General features: G+C 42.9%; 1 protein-coding gene across 2 annotated transcripts in view; it reads left to right on the top strand.

The window, feature by feature from the left end:
• Positions 1 to 14,943, top strand: part of LOC144784432 (multidrug resistance-associated protein 1-like) — a 1,651,426-nt gene that overhangs the window by 1,265,364 nt on the left and 371,119 nt on the right. For both annotated transcript variants that reach the window (XM_078663183.1, XM_078663184.1), the window contains one exon: positions 13,251 to 13,377. In XM_078663183.1, the coding sequence (XP_078519309.1) occupies positions 13,251 to 13,377 (127 nt within the window). The remainder of the gene's footprint in view (positions 1 to 13,250; positions 13,378 to 14,943) is intronic.

The raw sequence follows: 14,943 nt of genomic DNA, 5'->3' as shown, positions 1-14,943 counted from the left end.
GGAGTCCACGTACCACATCAATTTCCTGGAACTCAGAGCTGTTCACTTGGCACTGAAGGCTTTTCACCCGTCCTTCCGGACCAACTCTCTACTTGTACAAACGGACAATACGACCACAATGTATTACCTCAACAAGCAGGGAGGCTCGAGGTCACGCACCCTGTCGCAGGAGGCGCAGGCGATCTGGCGCTGGCTTCTGGCTCGAGGACTAACGATAACGGCTTCCCATCTGCCGGGTGTGCAGAATGTTCAGGCGGACGCACTGAGCAGACTGATACAGGAAAACCACGAATGGGTCATAAACGACGAAGTACTAGGAGAAGTCTTCGCAAGGTGGGGGAACTCCAGACGTAGATCTGTTCGCCACCGCAGAAAACAGCAAATGCCGAGACTTCGCCTCCAGGTACTACCAGCCGGGGACGCTGGGGAATGCGTTATGGATCAACTGGTCGAACAGCTTTCTGTACGCTTTTCCACCCATTCCCCTGATTCCGACGGTTCTGATCAAGCTGTCCCAGTCCAGGGCGCAGATGATACTGATTGCCCCGGAATGGCCCAGACAGTGGTGGTTCACGGACCTGCTTCACCGGTCTCTCCTTCCTCACATTCGGCTGCCGTGCAGACCGTACCTTCTCACGAAGTTCGGGGGGCTGATGTTGCACCCCAACCTCTCGTCTTTGAGTTTGGCGGCATGGCTCCTGAGAGAGTGCAATATGGTCATTTGAATCTCCCTGCAGATTGTATGGACATACTGAAGGAGTCTAAGAGACCTTCCACTAGGACTTCCTATGCGTACAAGTGGAAGAGATTTTGTATCTGGTGCAGGTCTAAGAACTTTGATCCGACGACTTGTAAGGAGGATGTCATCCTTCCTTATCTTCTACAGTTGGCACAGTCTGGCCTTAATGTCCATTCTATTAAGGTTCATCTGGCTGCTTTGACTGCCTACAGGAAATGCCCTTCACAGACTTCCTTCTTCCAGATCCCTGTGATCAAAGATTTTCTGGAAGGTTTGAAGAAAGTATTCCCTCCTGTCAGGCTTTCCTCGCCTTCATGGGAATTGAATGTGGTGCTGTCCAGATTGATGAAGGAGCCTTTTGAACCTATTCATAAGGCTTCGTTGCAGCACCTGTCCTGGAAGGCGGCGTTCCTCGTGGCCATTACATTGGCCCGCAGGGTGAGTGAAATTCAGGCGTTGTGTTGCCAGGAACCTTATACTGTATTTCATGCTGCTAAGGTTGTTATGCATACTCACCCTAAATTTCTTCCCAAGGTTATTTCTGATTTTCATGTTAACCAGACCATAACTTTGCCTACGTTTTTTCAGAATCCTTCATCTCCAGCGGAAAGGTCCTTACATTCCCTGGATGTTAGGAGGGTATTGAAATTTTATCTGGATAAGACCAAGGATATTCGTAGGTCTGACCAATTGTTTGTCAATTATGGCTCAGTCAGGACAGGTCTTGCGACCTCTAAGCAGTCTATCTCTAGGTGGATTGTGTCCTGCATACAACTATGTTACCAAAAAGCTAATAAGACCTTAGGAGGTAAGCCTAAGGCTCATTCCACCAGGGGCAAAGCTGCCACGACAGCCTTGCTCCGTAATGTTCCGATTGCAGAAATCTGCAAGGCGGCCACTTGGAAGTCGGTTCATACCTTTGCTAAGCATTACTGCCTGGACACTGATGCTAGGGCAGATGCTCAGGTTGGACAGGCTTCGCTGCGAAATCTGTTCGCACAATAGTGGTGTTAATTCTCTTTTCTCCACCGCCGCTTTGGTGTGGGGATGGGCTTGCCATTCTATTCACTAGATTATGACTATACACAGAGATCCCCTACTACAGAAGGAGTAGTTTCTGTCCTGTAACTCCAGTTCTGTAGTAGGGGTATCTCTGTTATAGTCATAAGCGCCCTCCCGCCTCCCCGGTGGAGAGAGATGTTCATTTAAGGAATGCGACAGGTCTGGCGTGTTACGCCTTCAAAAAGAACTGAAAGTAAGAGGGACCTGCAGTGCATTCTGGGATACTGGGAGAAGTTCTGGAAAGTTCTCTTAAAGGCACAGTATCCTATTTAAGCCACATAATGGCAGCCTATGGGGCTTTTCTGTCCATGCCTTCCTCTATATCATTTCTGAGGGGTTTTGCTGTTAAAGCAAGGAAAATCTGGACAGGCTTTGCTGTTTGTGGATTTTTGGTGGAAATTTCTAGTTGAAGTACTGGACAGTGTAGCCTGTGGATATAGGCTGCATTGTTTGTCTTTAAATTTTCTCTTAAGTGTCTTTGCAGTTCTGCAATTTTCTGACAACTTAAGAGATTATTTTTGATTGCCGGGGTCCTCGCACATGGGCGGGACTATTCACTAGATTATGACTATAACAGAGATACCCCTACTACAGAACTGGAGTTACAGGACAGAAACTACCCTTTCTTTTGCTGCTTCCATCAGCAATGATAATGCCATGAGATTAGTTGTGGTCCCTTGGCCTTTACAGAAACCCGTTTGGTTGATTGGGATGATGGAGTTTTCAGTTGCCCATGATGTTAACTCCTCCAAGATAAGGCCAGCAAAGTATTTTGCCTCCACGTCTAATAGGGCAATGAGCCGATAACTGTTTGTATGCCTCTTGTTGCCATGTTTATAAATCGGGCTGATGACTGACCCGTGCCAGGACTCGGGAAGGGTCTGGGTAAGCCTTATACTATTAAACACTGGTGCTAGAGATGCTCTCCAAAATTCAACGTCTGATTTGTAGAGCATAGGTGGTATGCCATTCGGCCCTGGAGCTCCGGTTGGTCTTCCCCTTGTTATTTGCCGTTGGATGTCAGATGGGAAAATTGTCTTTGGCCCTAACTCATGAACCTTCGCAGGGCTTTTTTCCGTTTTTGATTTGTCAGGTTTTGATATGTTCGTAGCCTCGTGCAAGAAGATTCGTCCTGTCTCCTTAGATATCCATCTTATTAGAGCTTTGTGGCACAGGCTGCTTTACCCACTCAAAATATTGATTTTATCCCTCCTGTCCATCTGGGAAAAAAAGGCCTGTAAACTTGACGCTTGTGGTAAGCGTATTTTTTCTTCTTCCAGCCCTGCCACGCAATCTCTGAACACTACTTGTCCTTGTCCGCTTCTATCTACACCTTGTGGGACGCAGTGAACCGCCCCTTGCCCTCCCTTCCTAGGGAAGCCCGGAATACTCTTGTTCTATTGGTACGAGATGGACAACAAGCTGCAAAACTTAGCACCCGGTGTGGTATGGATACCACTGGTTCTTTTGGTCGGGCTATGGCCTCTTCTGTAGCTCTAGGTCAGCGTGCATCAATCATATCCATCAAATCACTATTCTCCTGTAGCCAAATCTATCTTAACTTCTCTTCCTTGTAAAGTCCATGTTCTTGTGCCAAATTAAGGAGTGAAGATCACGGGTCGTGACGCGGGTCCGGCTTCTCGGCTCGATAACTCCGATCTGCCAGATCATGGATATGATTGAGCTTTTAAAGTGATAGAATGATGAATGGGGATCCATAGAAAGGACATGAAATTAGATTTCGCATCTCCAATAAGGAATAAGGATTCGAAGTTTTAAATAGTTCATAAGTTTCTAAGTTGGGGAAGAAGTGCACTTTAGAACGGACAGAGTCGACTAGGGCGTCTGAGGAATACAGCCTCACTGAACGATTCACAAGAGCCCTGATGATGTCCCATGTGGGGACGAAACGCGTTACAAGAGGTGAGCATGCCCTAGTCCCATTTTTATAGCCCTAATCTTGGAACAGGATGAGCTTTGAGTAAAGATGTTCATAGATTGATATAGGAGGACTTAGATAGATGTGTATCCTTACAATTGATTGAACTATCATGGATGTAGAAAAGTATTTGGATAAACAATATTACATATTATGCATACTGTACCTGAGCTGCAAAAAGAAATGGACCACAATGAGTTATTAATTCTGTTTTTTCTCATAATAATTGAGAGATTTCAAATGTTCTCTACCTACCGATCTTTTATTGAAATGTATAGACTGTGGTGTTTTTTTGTTTAGATTGTTCAATAGGCAGATGTAATAGATTATTAAAGAGGATGATTATATGTACATATCTTTTGAGAACAATTTGATCTATTCATTTTATAATATATAATTATATTTTCTTTCATGTTTACAGCCCTGATGATGTCCCATGTGGGGACGAAACGCGTTGGCTGTTAATCAAATGATACTTGTATTGAAATATGGTTGGATGCTGACTGACACCAACAAGATATTCCGAATAAAAATCTAAAGAACTGAACAACTTTGTTGGAAAACTATTTTTTGGGGAGAAATATCTCCCAATATTACTTGTGGAAATTGTATTTATCTTTGGTCTGGGTACCATTTTCTACTTTATAGTGCTCCTGATGCTGTTAATCGTCAGCAGTTTGGTATTGTTTGTATCTATTTTTACTCTTTAGGTGTTCTTACCTACCTAAATGGGTTACAGCGACTGCTGTGGTTTCCTGTGGGGGGAGTTTATGCATATTGCCATCGCACCTGTGGGATAGCTGTTGTCTGCTGTTCTTTTCAGTTCTGTTTCCCTGGGACACCAGTCCTTTTGATTGATTGGATCCATGTTTTGATATCCTTATTTCATAGGAGGCTAGGTTTCCCTTCCTTTCCTGTATCTCCCTTCCTCCTCGTAGGTGCTCTGTATGCCACTCCCTCCATTCCTGCCATCAGTTTTCTGGCAGACAACTTTATCTTTTTTCTCTTCTTCCTTTGGGCGAGTTTCCGTTTACCCTCCTTTTTTGTTGTGGTTATTTTGTTACTTCTACTTTGGACATTGCCTATCTTCTGTCCAACTATGTATTTCTGCTGCTTCATCCAGTGTTAGGGACTTTTTCCCCTTCTTGGTGTTTGTTCCCCTCATACTCTATACTCCCAGTTTTCATCTAGCTTTGGTTAGGTTTATTACAGGTACTTCAAGTTTGCATGGAGCGATGGCCAGGTTTCTTACCCGCTTCTCAAGCTTCAATGGGTTGGTCAATGTGGGATTGTCAAAATAGACTATGTATTGCCCTTAGTTTCCACCAGCCTTTTGTTTCACCCTTGTGGTGATCTTCTTCATGGTGGACGTTCCACATGCTGATTATTCTTTGTTTATCCTGTTACTGCCTGCTGCACACCTTCCTCAGTCTGTGGCGTTGGTGCTTGGACGGTTGTCCTTGTTTTCCTGTAGTGGGCTATGCCTTCCGCTTATTACTCTTATGTGGCATTGTGTTGCTGTTTTCCAGCTTTCTTTCTGTCTCCACCTCAGCTACTGTTGTAACGTCTTCTTTTACAACAGTAGGTTGTATTCTCTGTCCTTCCTTGGTTACCTCTCTTCTTGTAGTGTCCTTCATTCCTCCTCTCCTCGTCCTCACGCTCACTTCGGAAGTGTGGATATTTTTGCTGTATGACTTGTCTCTACTGGAATTTCTATGGTTTTTATATGCATATTTATCCTTCTATACATTTATCCTTTGATGTATATGTCTACATGTATATACCCATCTATTAAAAGGATTTCTTGTAGATGTCTTTTACTCAGAGTGTGTGTGTTTAGCACATATGGTCGTCTGGCCTTCTATACAGTGTTGTCGCTGCATTTTACTTACACCCTTCTTGGTGACCTGGTTCAACCTTCCTGGTTATACTTGTCTGTTTCCTTTCTTCACTTCAATGAGTGTCTCCGTTGCTTTATATATCTCTCATGGTTCTCAGTATTAGAGCAGTTTCTTGTTACCATTCTTGTTGTTTTTCTACCAGTGCTCTTCAGCATTCATTGTCTTCTCGCTACCTTTTCTCCATCATTCTATCATTTGAAGTCCCTCTTTTCTAAATCTGTTTCTCAGGATAGTTTCCTTGATGATTGGGAGGTGCTCTTTATTCATTTTGTGGTTGCTGTGGCTGAGCACACTGTGTATGCTTCTTCCATTTGGTTTTGAGTCTGGACTCTATGGACTATTGTCCTTTGCATTCCCCCATCTTAGGTTGCATCCCTTTTTGGGGCCGCCTTGTTTACAGTTCTATACTGTGTTTCACACGGTCTTCTAGCTTTCCCTACCTACAGGCTTCCCTTAGCCCTTCTTGGAGATCAGTCCTTTCGGTGAGCTTCTTTGCTCCACCTATTATTTTTAGGATAGTCTGTTCCCTTTCTAGCTTTTGGACCAGTTTCCCATATATGGCGATCTTTTGTGAGGTCAGTTTGTTGCCCCTCCTCCAAGGATGGTATTGCTTGGGTATCTGATTCTAAGATAAGGAATCTCTGGCTAAATGTTTCTATCAGATGAGCAAGTTACTTACCTTCGGTAACGCCTTAAATCTGGTAGTCATGATCTAGCAGCCGATTCCTTATTGTACCACCAATCCTCTGAACTGAGAGCCCTGTTGTCTCCTAGATCCCCTCTTTGCATACTACTACAGTTCTTTCAATCTGTGCTTGCTGATACAAGATCTTTCCCTTGTGGCACACAGTTTCCAAAGATTGTTTCTCTAAGTAGGTCTGTGTTGTTGGCATGAAAATGGTCACAAAAGAAACTGACCGCTTCGGGGAAGGGCTTACATAGATTCCATTATTGTCACGTTCGAGAGACGTCGCTATATTCGCTCAACGCCCTCCAACGACATGCAGAAGTACTGCTGAAAAGATTTCCAGATCCAGTCTGGCACCTGGGGAGGATTCTAAGATGAGGAATTATGCTTCTAGATCCTGTCCCTACCAGATTTGTGAGACAAAGCAATCGGGATGAATGTTAAAAAGATATTCCAAGTCACTGAGCGGTTTCAAGACCATGGCCATGCTAAAACCGTAACCAAGAGCCTTTATCAGGTCATAGAACTGTAAGGTGACTTGTACGAACTCTTTTTGAACTGTAGAAGATATAATATTAATCAGACTACATAGTTTTCCACTCGCTTCCCCAATGTGCTTAATATCATTTGTTGGCTTGCTCTCCTATCCCCATTTGTATATTAAAAACTCCAGTCCCTTCATTTACTTTCTTTATAGAACTTTCTATGTAATCTTTTGTTGCGCTGAAGCTCAAATTGCATATTTGCCCTTCAGCCATCGTTATCAAATGTGTTTCCTTGCACCACTCTTACTAGAGACTTTAAAAAATATTATAAGATTATAACATCTGTCTCACATTTTGCTTCTTCCACATTAGGAGCTTCTGGGCATCTCTGCCACTATGGAGCAGCAATAAGCATAACTTTATGCCTAGAGAGCTCATGTAGACCAAAGGTAACAGTCCCCAAAAAGAAAAAGTTAACTTTCTTGTTTTCGTTGCATTTCCTGCTGCAGTACTCCAGTTCCTGTTCTTTTCTGTGCCATAATGACCCAAAAGTACCCAGAGGCATAACAAACAAACTGTTTGCTTACCTGAAGCTGGCAACTAGAGTCTTGTTAAAGTTTTCCAGGGTATGTTGAAGAGTCTAGCGTATATTTCAATAGCCTCAGACAAGCCAGTGTAAGTAACTATAGAATATATACAAATAGAGAGGCAACCACAATCAGTTCAGTGTTCTATATGCAGGAGGCAAGAAAAATTATTCAAACATATTGATGGGCGTAGATCTTGGTTGGTGATTCTATCCCTTTGCTTTATTGTATTTTTTCAAACCAACGCAGCCAACGCGTTTCTCTAAAAAATCTTCATCAGGGCGAGAGATTTTCACCACTCCAGAGAATCAAAAAATTCTTGTCTGCATTCAATCGGACGTACAGTAATCTTTTACTAGTTGGATCATAGACAAATGGTATTAGCCTAATGGTCGTTGGATTGTTCGAATTCTATGAAGGCGTAAGCAGTGTTTCAACCGTGCGTATATCGCCAGGATTCAGTTATATTCACAGTAGTAGTTCTCTTCTCTTAGAAAGTGAAAGAATCTTGCGACCAACGTGTCGAATTGGATAAACGATCGTCTGTTGCGGGGTTCCTATTCGCAAAACCTCTTGGACCATATGTGCATGTCGTGTTCGACAATATAGCACTCCAGATGTTCCAAGACAAGATGCCGACTGGATTACCCGTCCACATCTCTGCAAACTGAGGGCTCTGTTGTCCCCGACCGTCCGTCCCCCTCCCTCCCGACTTCGCCATGTGGATACTCCTTCTCCCACAGCTGCTCCTGCTCTCCCGTTGATAATGCTATTCACAACTCTAGCCCCTCCCTGTCTTTCTGGGAGCCAGTGCATCGATCAGCCAAATGAGAGAATACTACTATTCTCAACATCTCATCTTTGGGCCCCCACCTACCCCTGCCACACCAGTCTGTTTCCCCTCTGTCAGTTGGTCCTCCTGAATCGTTGGTCGGTGCTGGACAGCTTTGCCCAGCGCCAGTGCACAGCCCTTCGGGGTCTCAACCTTCGGTGTCTGCCCTCGATCACCTGGCTCCGACAGCAGCAGCGCCGATCAAAGCCATCCCTCCTCCTATAGTCCTAAAGGCGTTGGTTGAAGTTGGATGTGGAGACAATGGAACTGTCTGTAGGTAATGTTGCCGTTCCGCTTCCTTCTCATGATGGTATTCTGTAGGTCACCTTTTAGGAGATGATACTGGAGGAGTAGCAGCTATTGCTGCCTATATCTAAGGCTACTCCACCTCTTTTGGAGAATTGATTGTCTTCACTTGAAGAGGCTGATGGACTGTAGTTGTCCCCTGCTTCAGGACTTTTTTCCTCCTAGTCTCATTGCTGAGGCGAGTTCCTCTTTTGCATATATTTCAAGGAGAGTGGCTATAGTTTTGCAGTTCTCTTCCTACAGTGGAAAAATCTACTGATCTCTTGATTGTCCTTCACCCATATCGGACAGGAGCAAAGCCTGGTCTACCATATAGTGAGGCCCACTATGATATATTGTTGGGTACTTGGCTAGGCCGGATAAGGGGGGCTCTGTGGATTGTACCATATATTGCACAGTCACCTGCCTGCTCCTGGAAATCTGCTTTATCTCCTTAAACAACCTACTTCTCATGGTTTGGCAGTACAGGCTGCTTCAGCCTCACAAAAAATGTATTCTCTAATGTTCATCATATAGAGATTCTAGGAGACCAGATTCATGTGATATGCATAGTTTTTCCTTGATTAATTCTGCTTTAAGGTTTACGAACACGTCTTGTGCTCGCAGGCTTTTTTTCTCATGCTTTGTGGCATTCATTGCAGACTATGCTGCCATCATTTCCAAATGACCTCCAATATAATGTAGAACAGTTGATTCGGGATGGCTAACAGACAGCTAAGCTGATTATTAGATATGGCATGAATACTACTGATTCGGTAGGTCAGGCCATGGCACCCTCTGTGGCACTACGTCGTCGTGCCTGGTTTCATACCTCAGCCTTTTCAGAGGCTGTCCAAGCTGCTTTGATCGATATTCCATTTGATGGCACCCATCATTTTGGTGCCTAGGCCAACTCTGCTTTACGGCGTGTCCGTGATAGAAGAACTGAAACAGAGTCCTAATTTTTCTTTTTCTTACTATTTACCTCTTTAATTGTTTCCCTATACTGTGGTGGTATGGGGGATACTGGTCCTTTGGTTTTCAAGGCTGGCCTGTTATGGCACTGCCCTGTTGGTATCAATTCAAAAGATGTGACACACGATTTGGTGTTCCTGCGGTTAGCAGATACTGTTTCAATACTGTCTTTAACAGTTTGTGGTACAGGGGTAGCTATTGCGGAGGTTTTCTATTCCCTTTTTCCTCTGACCTTTATGCTCAAGATGTCGTTTGCTTGTGATGAATCTTCAGGTTAGGAAGTTTACCCATGTCGCATGCTTCTTTGGAGCAGTTTGGTATGCTGTTATGCATTACTTTTGACTTTCAGTATCTCTTATTAGGGACATCTTGCTTATGTACATTGTGAGACCTTTAATACAGAATATGCTTATTCTTTGCTGCCACTCTGAATTTCCATTTCAGTGCAATTTTGGTTCCATGTTTATAGTTTGACCGAGGTCACCACTAGGACATTCCTTTTTGGACGGGCCTTCATTTGCTGCAGTCCTTTTTGCTAGCTTTGGCAGGGTGCACTTTTCTTTGAAAAAAGGTGGTGCACGGATTGCTATTGAGTTCGGGGAGTTTTGTAAAAGGTTATGCTACCCTATGAAGGGGTTATGCCAGCTTTACCGCATCGTGCATTTCTTGCCTCTGCTTTGTTTCCTTGATATGTATTACTCTTTCTTGGAGGCATTACATATGGCAGGTTCAATGTCTAAATGTAGTACTTTTCTGAATTAGTTTACTCTTGGTTATCCTTCATTTCTGAAGGTTATTCTGGTATCTTACTTTAATTCTTGGAACATGATTGTTACATGAACATTGCTTGTAATATTATCTAGGCTGCAGTGTCCGAATATTTTAATCCTAAAGGGTTGGCTTTTATGGTTATTTCCTGCATTTTCAGCGAGGATTTCGTCCTTTCTTAAAGAGAATGCTCACTAATACGGTTCTTCTCTTCCTTAAGAACATCCTGAGTTTTTCCTTCCGATATTCTTTGATATGTTTTGATGTGCTTGGTGTAGTTTCACTTTTCCTGTCTGGAGATTGGATGTCCTCAGTCTCCTTGGGGACATTTACTTCCTCCAATCAGAAATTGCTATTTTTTGTGGCTACAGCTGTTTTAGGGTTCCACCTTGAAGCGTATGGTCTATTGCTTCTTGTGTTCTTAAGTATATTTCTCCTTGGCTGATTTACAGTCAGATTTTGGTTCTGCTTGCGGTCAGATATTTAAACTTGATACCTCTTTTCGAGATTTGCAGGGGTTGGGTTGTACTTTATTTTGACCTATTGAGGCAGGTGTGGCTGTAAGGGTTTGCTGTTGGCAAGGTTTCATTTTTCTGTGTCGTCTTTTAGGCGGCGTCTTTTAGGCTTATGGTAGTAACAGCCACTCTGGATACTTTTGGGCAGTCAGCATTATCTTAATGTTAAGTCATGATTTTCTGTTGTATAGGTATCATGCACTCGTTTTTGAGTTCCAATTCATCTGTATGGGCATATGACGTGTACACAGGTCTGGTGTATCTGTGTTATACATTTTTAGCTTTACCTCTTATATATACAATAAGGCAGGATATGCATTATATTTTTGTAAATCTTACTCTGAGTTGCAGTTTGCTTCTGTCTTCACTGTAGGTTTTATATTTGGCTGTATATCATGCCTTGTAGGTATGTCGGTATGGATCTGTATATGTAGAGCACAGACTATGGTTTGGGCATTTTTTTAATCATAAATGATGGCAGGTTGATATCTGTATAATTGCCATCTTTACGTCTCTACGGATCCTTGAGGTGGTCACTTTATCTAAGAGGTTTTCTTCAAGGATACACTTGTACTTGGTTTGGTGTTTCCGACCCTATAATGATTGTGTTTATTCATCAGGACTCTAGTTTGGATGTGTTCTGGTAGCTCTTATTTCCTGGATTTCTTAGAACAGGTTCCTTGGCTTCTTTACTGGTGTAGAGAACTGTAGTTTACATGGTCTTCGTTATTGCCTTTTGCTTTTCTAGTCCATAGGCTCATTTAATTATTTAGGGGTTATGTACTACAGTCCTTCTGTTGACTGTTGTCTTCTCAGTGGTATTCCTTTGCCACCTGGGCCTGTTTTTTCCATGCCTGTAGGTTTTTTTTATTTTTACATTTCATTGCCTGTAGTAGTTTCCACAGTTTTTATAAGGAGCCCATTCTCTTTTTTATATAATTCCTACGTACGTCTGATCTATTGTGAATTTTGACTGGCTGGTTCACTCAGAGTTTTTGTGGGATTAGTTCGCTGACACTCTTCCAGATGGGTTTAGCTATGGTATTTAAATACAAAAGTTAAGGAATCTGTTGCTAGATGTTTCTATCAGATCAGAAAGTTACTCACCTTCGATAACAGATTATCTGGTAGAGACATAGTCTAGCCGCAGATTCCTTAATGCCCTACTGAACCTCCCCGCTCTGCAAACGACCTGTAGTGTAAGGGTTATACCCTTTTCCAGCACTGGTTTTATACACTAGTGACAACTGTTTCACGTAGTTGTGTGATCCAACGAACCATTTGTTTTACCTTATAGATATTGACTTGCTGTTTTCATACCAGTCATTTCCATTTTCTGGTTAGTGTCTCAAAGATATATTGATCTTTTTGGGCACACTGTTTCCACAGCCAGTTTCTATAGTGGCTCCACGTTTTAACGTGAAAGGTTTCACAGAAGAAACTGACATCTGCGCACTGGAGGTTACATATGACTCCACAGACTGAGTCGACGTCCTCACAAAGTCGTACAATGCCGGTGCGCAGAGGTACTGCAAAAAAAATTCTGGATCCAGTCTGACTCATGGGGAGAATTAAAAAAATTAAGGAAACTGCGGCTAGTCTGTCTCTACCAGATAATGTGTTACCGAAGTTAAGTAACTTGTCCTATGACTCAAATTCTTATTATACTGAATGCTGATGGGGGTCATTTCACCAGAGCACAGGTCCACAGCAGAACACAAAACAAGAACTCCTACAGTTGTTTTGGAGTATCCAGCTACATCACCTTGCCAGTGTATGTTTTATGCATCCAGATGCATTTCTTCCATGTTGTCTGTAATATTTTCTCATCATCACTTTGTGCCACGGCAGATATTTGTTGTACCTACCGCCGTGGCACTAGTGCTTAGACTCCATTTTTGTCTGAATGCCAGGATTATTCCATTTACAATTTGCAATCCATGTGGCACACCAGTTATTGACGAGGCAAGAGGATCCTCTGCATTTTCTAAGACAGCTAACTATTTGAATTCCATTCCGAAGAAAGGAAAGGACCTTTTTTAGGCTCTGTGAGAAAAAAAATGCTTCTCCCAGATTCGTTTTTTTCTGCACGCTCAGTTTTACCTATTTGCCCCTCTTCAGGAAAGTTATTGAGGGACCGGGTGTTTTTTTTGGTTCTTGCTACTGTCACATTATTCAAAGTCATCAACTGTTTTCAACCACACAGGTCATCCTTTTTGGCCCCTATAGCTTTCAGTGACTCAGTATGCAACTCAACCAAAACGATGAATAAAACTATGGAGCATATTGAAAGTTTAAGGCAGTATTTCGTGTACGATTCAGTAACTGTTTTCTTATTTTTGGTAATGGTTAATAAAAAAAATGCAAAGGCTGTATAATAAAATACCCTTTATAAAATGTAATCTTCGTTCTTATTGACCAAATCTAAAAGCTCTTTTTTCCAGCTTATCATTGACCATACTCTCTTTCTACAGGTGGTTGGCTATAAGATTGGAGTATGTTGGAAACTTCATTGTCTTGTTTGCTGCTCTGTTTGCAGTGATTGCTAGGCACAGCCTCAGCGCTGGCTTAGTTGGACTTTCAGTCTCATATGCACTCCAGGTAATGATGACATGAAAACATACTGTAAATTTATGGAATTGATTATGCATTTGTGTTCTGTCCAAACCATGCATCATGTAATGTTTTGGGGCAAATATTACTAGTTTCTGCATGTCTAAATTGGTTATAGACTTATATTTCATGTACTAATTATTTCCAACTTGGAGCTTTGGGCCAATCTCGTATAAGCATACATGATTCCACTAACCAAAGTGGTTAGATACTGGGACCAGGACCTCAGTGTGGGACACGCATGCAGGGACTCTAAATCCCAGCCTGCAGTTTGCCTTGCCAGGAGGTGGGGCCTTATTTCACCATGCCATTGGACACATGTCCAGCTGACAAGGGCAGCAGAATGCGCCTGGGCATACAAAGCCTGTGCCAAAGGCAGTCCCGTCAGCGCCAGGAAGAGGCCGGGAAGAGCCACCCCCGCCTTGGTATTTTGGAGCACTGTCACTGACCACACACTTGGAAACTAAAGGTACTGTAATTGCCTTTGTTCCCCTTTACGCATCTTAATCTCAGTATGGGAAAGTGAAAGGCATCTAATACCCTTGTGGGTGCCCCTCTCCTACTCAAACCACTGAAGCTTTCAAAACACGCAGTTTTGTACTGTGTTGAGAATTAGATTGATACTCTAATTGGAGAGGTGAATGGCATCTTCAAAATAAGTGCACCGGATGAAGAATAACCCGCTGAATTAGCAAAAGGGTGGAAAGTTCCTGACATAATTAAGATGTATGCTATGGTCACCTAAAACACAATATCTGAAGACCTATCTCACTGTAAGTAAAAAAATCTTACACTCCGGACCCCCCAAGCAAACACTGCTCTTCCTATAGAGGGCGATACCCAGGTTTTGATTAATGTTGCCTGTTCTAATAGATATGATCCTTTTCAAGAGAATCTCTCCCCTGCTCTACCTCCACAGAATGCTCCTATTCCTGCTTCCACTGTTTGTCCTCAGACTGGCGATCCTCCAACTCTTGGGGAAGCACTGGGCTTGATCCATGTTTTAAAAGTTGAAGTTGCTAATTTGCAACACATTTTACTAGGGTTGGTGAACATTCTCAGCAAACCACCAGGACCTCAACTTTTATTACCAAGGGAGCCCTCTAGAGACCTCATTTTACCTGCCCCAATGGGCTCTACGGTTTTGAAGACCAACTATCTCCCAAAAACCTTTTCAGCCGCAATATGTTCAACATCTACAATACAGGCACTCCTCAGGAGTTAAGCAAGATCATAATGGCAGACATGGCCAGTAGTCAGCTATTAGAAGTGCAGTATCGCTGCCTCTAAGCCAACAGTTCAAGCCGCGACCTTGTATGGCTTTGATAGCCTCTGCTCCACACTGCCATTCCCAATCTGCATGTTTGGTCAGCGAAAACCAGGGCAAAACCACTTTCTGAAATACACTACCAACTGTAACCTGAGGAACACTTATCCTAGATGAGGGTTCACATGCATTGGAAAAGACATACTAGAGAGTATTGCTTGATTTACTCCGGCATTGTATGTGAGAAACGTCTCATCAGGCGAGTGGGGATCTTGATAGAACTGAAA

The sequence above is a fragment of the Lissotriton helveticus genome, chromosome 10, assembly GCF_964261635.1.
Source record: "Lissotriton helveticus chromosome 10, aLisHel1.1, whole genome shotgun sequence".
NCBI classification, from domain to species: domain Eukaryota; kingdom Metazoa; phylum Chordata; class Amphibia; order Caudata; family Salamandridae; genus Lissotriton; species Lissotriton helveticus.
Note: the sequence above shows the minus strand (reverse complement) of the source record. Positions and strands in the feature narration are given on the sequence as shown.